This window comes from Erithacus rubecula, assembly GCF_903797595.1.
Source record: "Erithacus rubecula genome assembly, contig: scaffold_266_arrow_ctg1, whole genome shotgun sequence".
Taxonomy (NCBI): Eukaryota; Metazoa; Chordata; class Aves; order Passeriformes; family Muscicapidae; genus Erithacus; species Erithacus rubecula.
In genome coordinates, this window is record NW_027636059.1 from 15,001 (window position 1) to 22,500 (window position 7,500).

At 50.4% G+C, this 7,500-nt stretch overlaps 1 protein-coding gene across 1 annotated transcript in view; it reads left to right on the plus strand.

Moving 5' to 3' along the window:
• The window catches only part of LOC306815874 (tenascin-X-like), a gene marked incomplete at its 5' end in the record, with an annotated part of 34,109 nt that overhangs the window by 14,492 nt on the left and 12,117 nt on the right, over positions 1-7,500 (plus strand). Inside the window, 6 exons of the mRNA XM_079332390.1 lie at positions 132-524; positions 1,309-1,650; positions 2,781-3,170; positions 4,234-4,623; positions 5,421-5,762; positions 7,240-7,500. The exon at positions 7,240-7,500 is cut by the window's right edge and continues 132 nt beyond it. Coding sequence (XP_079188516.1) covers positions 132-524; positions 1,309-1,650; positions 2,781-3,170; positions 4,234-4,623; positions 5,421-5,762; positions 7,240-7,500 — 2,118 coding nt within the window. The remainder of the gene's footprint in view (positions 1-131; positions 525-1,308; positions 1,651-2,780; positions 3,171-4,233; positions 4,624-5,420; positions 5,763-7,239) is intronic.

Consider the following 7,500-nt stretch of genomic DNA (forward strand, 5'->3'; position numbering starts at 1 on the left):
GGGTTGGGTTGGGTGTTGGGTGGGTGGTGAGATGGATGAACAATGGGTGAGGGGATGGTTGGGTAGATGATGGATGTACAGATGGATGAACACATGGACAGCCACACCCATCAGTGTCCCCCCTTGCACAGCAGCCACAGAGAAGCCAGAGGAGCCACCCTCACCATCAGAGGAGCCACCACCAGCCTCAGAGAAGCCCCAAAGTGAAGCCCCACCAACTGAGGAGCAACCTGAGCAGCCCCAAACTGAGGCACCCCCAGTGCGGGCGGTGCTGGAGGATCTGAGGGTGTCCAGTGTCACCCCAAACTCCGTGCAGCTGCAGTGGAGTGTCCCCAAGGGCTCCTTTGACTCCTTCATGCTGCAGTACCGGGATGCCCAGGGCCAGCCCCAGGCCCTGCCCATGGATGGAGGGTCCCGCTGGGTGACAGTGCCGGGCTTGTCCCCGTCCCACCGGTACCGCTTCCACCTCTACGGGATGAGGGGAGGCAGAAGGACTGACCGTGTCTCCACTGACGTTGTCACAGGTGAGGGGGAAGGTCAGAAAGTGAAAGGGTTGGAGAGGTGGCTGTAAGGATGGAGAGATGGAGGAATCGAGGGATCCCATCCCAGTTCCATCCCAGCCTCCCATTCAATACCCAGCATCATCCACACAACCACTGACCCTTCCACTGGACCATCAGCAAACACCCACCATCATCATCATCATCATCATCATCATCATCATCATAATTTAATTGGATTATCTATCCCTCACCCATTACCAGTCCCTCCATTCCCACTTCTCCCCAGATTTCCAGCTTGGTAGTGGAGGGTGTGTGGGAGTGTTGGCAAGGTAGAAGGATGGGTAGAATCATGAATGATGATGATGATGATGATTGTGATGATGGAAGATGGATGAACAATGGATGATGGACGGACAATGGAATGGCAATGGATGGATGGATGGATGGCTGGATGGATGGATGGACGGATGGATGGATGGATGGATGGATGGATGGATGGATGGGTGGATAGATGGACGGATGGATGGATGGATGGGTGGATAGATGGATGGATGATGGGTGTTAGGGCCGTTTATTGCTGGTTTTGAGGATGACATCAGTCATTTCATGGGTGAATGATCCAGTGGATGGAAAAGTTAAAGATGCAGTTGAAGGAAAAGTTTCGTGGAAAGACAGGTCATTGAAGGAATGGATGGATGTGGATGGATGGATTAATGGATGGATGGATGGATGGATGGGTGATAGATAAGACTTGTTGATGGACAAGCAAATGGCCAGGCCCATCACTATTCCCTCTCCATCACAGCTGCAGAAGAGAAAGAGGAGCTGCCCTTGCCCTCAGAAGAGCCCAAAACTGAGGCCACCCCATCTGAGGCACCCCAAGTGCGGGCGGTGCTGGAGGATCTGAGGGTGTCCAGTGTCACCCCAAGCTCCGTGCAGCTGCAGTGGAGTGTCCCCAAGGGCTCCTTTGACTCCTTCATGCTGCAGTACCGGGATGCCCAGGGCCATCCCCAGGCCCTGCCCATGGATGGAGGGTCCCGCTGGGTGACAGTGCCGGGCTTGTCCCCGTCCCACCGGTACCGCTTCCACCTCTACGGGATGAGGGGCAGGAAGAGGATTGACCACGTGTCCATTGACACTGTCACAGGTGAGGGGAAGGTCAGAGGAAAGAAGGGATGGGAGAGAGATGGAGGGATGGAGAGGCAGAGACATCAAGGGATGGATGAATCAAAGGTTTTCCGTCCACACCCCATATCGAGCACTGTTCTTGTCTGGCATCGTGCAGTCAAGAATCAACCCTTCCACTGACCTATTGAACAGCACACGCCAGCAATCCATCATCATCATCATCATCCATCATGGTTCATCATCATCATCATCATGATTCATCATCATCATCATCATCATCATCATCATCATCATCATCATCATCCATCATGATTCATCATCATCATCATCCATCATGGTTCATCATCATCATCATCAGCCATCAACAATCCATGACCATTATTAATATCCATTATCAATATCCATCATCATCATCATGATTCATCATCATCATCATCATCAACCATCAACAATCCATGACCATTATTAATATCCATTATCAATATCCATCATCATTATCATCATCATGATTCATCATCATCATCATCATCATCATCATCATCCATCATGATGATTCATCATCATCATCAACCATCAACAATCCATGACCATTATTAATATCCATTTTCAATATCCATCATCATCATCATCATCATCATCATCATCATAATTTTCTATCCATGAAGACTGAATAAATGAATGGTTTGACAGATTTTGCTCTGGATGTTGAGTGGGTTCCTGTCCAAATTGAAGGGAGTAGGTGGGTGGGTGGGTCGATGGGGGTTGGGAAGGTGAGATGGATGGATGGATGGATGGACGAATGGATGGATGGATGGATGGACAGAGGGACTGATGGATGGATGGATAGATGGATGGATGGATGGACGGACGAATGGACGGATGGAGGGCTCCTGCTGCCCAGTTGTGTGTCTTGATGGACAGAAGATTGTCCATGGAAATGGGGGCTGGGAGGGGTGCAGGCAATGGGGGAATGTGGAGGGAAAGAAACAGAGAGATGAATATGGTATTGAGTGGGGGGTTGGGTTGGGTGTTGGGTGGGTGGTGGGATGGATGAACAATGCGTGAGGGGATGGTTGGGTAGATGATGGATGTACAGATGGATGAACACATGGACATCCACACCCATCAGTGTCCCCCCTTGCACAGCAGCCACAGAGAAGCCAGAGGAGCCACCCTCACCATCAGAGGAGCCCCCACCAGCCTCAGAGAAGCCCCAAAGTGAAGCCCCACCAACTGAGGAGCAACCTGAGCAGCCCCAAACTGAGGCACCCCCAGTGCGGGCGGTGCTGGAGGATCTGAGGGTGTCCAGTGTCAGCCCAGACTCCGTGCAGCTGCAGTGGAGTGTCCCCAAGGGCTCCTTTGACTCCTTCATGCTGCAGTACCGGGATGCCCAGGGCCAGCCCCAGGCCCTGCCCATGGATGGAGGGTCCCGCTGGGTGACAGTGCCGGGCTTGTCCCCGTCCCACCGGTACCGCTTCCACCTCTACGGGATGAGGGGCGGGAAGAGGATTGACCACGTTTCCATTGACACTGTCACAGGTGAGGGGAAGGTCAGAGGAAAGAAGGGATGGGAGAGAGATGGAGGGATGGAGAGGCAGAGACATCAAGGGATGGATGAATCAAAGGTTTTCCATCCACACCCCATATCGAGCACTGTTCTTGTCTCGCATCGTGCAGTCAACAATCAACCCTTCCACTGACCTATTGAACAGTACACGCCAGCAATCCACCATCATCATCATCCATCATGGTTCATCATCATCATCATCATCATCATCCATCATGGTTCATCATCATCATCATCATGATTCATCATCATCATCACCCGTCATGATTCATCATCATCATCCATCATGATTCATCATCATCAGCCATCAACAATCCATGACCATTATTAATATCCATTATCAATATCCATCATCATCATCATCATCATGATTCATCATCATCATCATCCATCATGGTGATTCATCATCATCATCAACCATCAACAATCCATGACCATTATTAATATCCATTTTCAATATCCATCATCATCATTATCATCATCATCATCATCATCATTTTCTGTCCATGAAGGCTGAATAACTGAATGGTTTGACAGATTTTGCTCTGGATGTTGGGTGGGTTCCTGTCCAAATTGAAGGGAGTAGGTGGGTGGGTGGGTGGGTCAAGGAGGGTTGGGAAGGTGGGATGGATGGATGGATGGACGAATGGATGGATGGATGGATGGACAGAGGGACTGATGGATGGATGGATGAGGGATGGATTGATGGACTGATGGATGGATGGATGGATGGATAGATGGATGCATGGACGGACAAATGGATGGATGGAGGTCTCCTGCTGCCCAGTTGTGTGTCGTGATGGACAGAAGATTGTCCATGGAAATGGGGGCTGGGAGGGGTGCAGGCAATGGGGGAATGTGGAGGAAAAGAAGCAGAGAGATGAATATGGTATTGAGTGGGGGGTTGGGTTGGGTGTTGGGTGGGTGGTGGGATGGATGAACAATGGGTGAGGGGATGGTTGGGTAGATGATGGATGTACAGATGGATGAACACATGGAGAGCCACACCCATCAGTGTCCCCCCTTGCACAGCAGCCACAGAGAAGCCAGAGGAGCCACCCTCACCATCAGAGGAGCCCCCACCAGCCTCAGAGAAGCCCCAAAGTGAAGCCCCACCAACTGAGGAGCAACCTGAGAAGCCCCAAACTGAGGCACCCCCAGTGCGGGCGGTGCTGGAGGATCTGAGGGTGTCCAGTGTCACCCCAAACTCCGTGCAGCTGCAGTGGAGTGTCCCCAAGGGCTCCTTTGACTCCTTCATGCTGCAGTACCGGGATGCCCAGGGCCAGCCCCAGGCCCTGCCCATGGATGGAGGGTCCCGCTGGGTGACAGTGCCGGGCTTGTCCCCGTCCCACCGGTACCGCTTCCACCTCTACGGGATGAGGGGAGGCAGAAGGACTGACCGTGTCTCCACTGACGTTGTCACAGGTGAGGGGAAGGTCAGAAAGTGAAAGGGTTGGAGAGGTGGCTGTAAGGATGGAGAGATGGAGGAATCGAGGGATCCCATCCCAGTTCCATCCCAACCTCCCATTCAATACCCAGCATCATCCAACCAACCACTGACCCTTCCACTGGACCATCAGCAAACACCCACCACCATCATCATCATCATCATCATCATCATCATTATTTAATTGGATTATCTATCCCTCACCCATTACCAGTCCCTCCATTCCCACTTCTCCCCAGATTTCCAGCTTGGTAGTGGAGGGTGTGTGGGAGTGTTGGCAAGGTAGAAGGATGGGTAGATAGATGAATGATGATGATGATGATGATGATTGTGATGATGGAAGATGGATGAACAATGGATGATGGACGGACAATGGAATGGCAATGGATGGATGGATGGACGGATGGATGGATGGATGGATGGATGGATGGATGGATGGATGGATAGATGGATGGATGGATGGATGGACGGATGGATGGATGGATGGATAGATGGATGGATGATGGGTGGATAGATGGATGGATGATGGGTGTTAGTGCCGTTTATTGCTGTTTTTGAGGATGACATCAGTCATTTCATGGGTGAGTGATCCAGTGGATGGAAAAGTTAAAGATGCAGTTGAAGGAAAAGTTTCGTGGAAAGACAGGTCATTGAAGGAATGGATGGATGTGGATGGATGGATTAATGGATGGATGGATGGATGGATGGGTGTAGATAAGACTTGTTGATGGACAAGCAGATGCCCCGGCCCATCACTATTCCCTCTCCATCACAGCTGCAGAAGAGAAAGAGGAGCTGCCCTTGCCCTCAGAAGAGCCCAAAACTGAGGCCACCCCATCTGAGGCACCCCCAGTGCGGGCGGTGCTGGAGGATCTGAGGGTGTCCAGTGTCAGCCCAGACTCCGTGCAGCTGCAGTGGAGTGTCCCCAAGGGCTCCTTTGACTCCTTCATGCTGCAGTACCGGGATGCCCAGGGCCAGCCCCAGGCCCTGCCCATGGATGGAGGGTCCCGCTGGGTGACAGTGCCGGGCTTGTCCCCGTCCCACCGGTACCGCTTCCACCTCTACGGGATGAGGGGCAGGAAGAGGATTGACCACGTTTCCATTGACACTGTCACAGGTGAGGGGAAGGTCAGAGGAAAGAAGGGATGGGAGAGAGATGGAGGGATGGAGAGGCAGAGACATCAAGGGATGGATGAATCAAAGGTTTTCCATCCACACCCCATATCGAGCACTGTTCTTGTCTGGCATCGTGCAGTCAACAATCAACCCTTCTACTGACCTATTGAACAGCACACGCCAGCAACCCACCATCATCATCATCATCATCAATCATGATTCATCATCATCATCATCATCATCCATCATCATTCATCATCATCATCATCATCATCCATCATGATTCAGCATCATCATCCTCATCAACCATCATGATGATTCATCATCATCCGTCATCAACAATCCATGGCCATTATTAATATCCATTATCAATATCCATCATCATCATCATCATCACGATTCATTATGATTCATCATCATCATCATCATCATTCATCATGATTCATCATCATCATCATCATCATCAATCATCAACAATCCATGATCATTATTAATAACCATTATCAATATCCATCATCATCATCATCATCATCATCATCATCATCATCGTCATCAACATCCATCATGGTTCATCTTCATCATCATCATCATCCATCATGATTCATCGTTATCATCAATCATCAACAATCCATGACCATTATCAATATCCATTATCAATATCCATCATCATCATCATCATCATGATTCATCATCCTCATCATCATCATCATCATCCATCATGATTCATCATCATCATCATCCATCGTGATTCATCGTCATCATCATCAGCCATCAATAATCCATGACTATTGTTGATATCCATTTTCAATATCCATCGTCATCATCGTCATCATGATTCATCATCATCATCATCATCATCCATCATTATTCATCATCATCATCATCAACCATCAACAATCCATGACCATTATTAATATCCATTTTCAATATCCATCATTATCATCATCATCATCATTTTCTATCCATGAAGGCTGAATAACTGAATGGTTTGACAGATTTTGCTCTGGATGTTGGGTGGGTTCCTGTCCAAATTGAAGGGAGTAGGTGGGTGGGTGGGTCGAGGGGGGTTGGGAAGGTGAGATGGATGGATGGATGGACGAATGGATGGATGGATGGATGGACAGAAGGACTGATGGATGGACTGATGAGGGATGGATTGATGGACTGATGGATGGATGGATAGATGGATGCATGGACGGACAAATGGACGGATGGAGGGCTCCTGCTGTCCAGTTGTGTGTCGTGATGGACAGAAGATTGTCCATAGAAATGGGGGCTGGGAGGGGTGCAGGCAATGGGGGAATGTGGAGGGAAAGAAACAGAGAGATGAATATGGTATTGAGTGGGGGGTTGGGTTGGGTGTTGGGTGGGTGGTGGGATGGATGAACAATGGGTGAGGGGATGGTTGGGTAGATGATGGATGTACAGATGGATGAACACATGGAGAGCCACACCCATCAGTGTCCCCCCTTGCACAGCAGCCACAGAGAAGCCAGAGGAGCCACCCTCACCATCAGAGGAGCCACCGCCAGCCTCAGAGAAGCCCCAAAGTGAAGCCCCACCAACTGAGGAGCAACCTGAGCAGCCCCAAACTGAGGCACCCCCAGTGCGGGCGGTGCTGGAGGATCTGAGGGTGTCCAGTGTCACCCCAAACTCCGTGCAGCTGCAGTGGAGTGTCCCCAAGGGCTCCTTTGACTCCTTCATGCTGCAGTACCGGGATGCCCAGGGCCAGCCCCAGG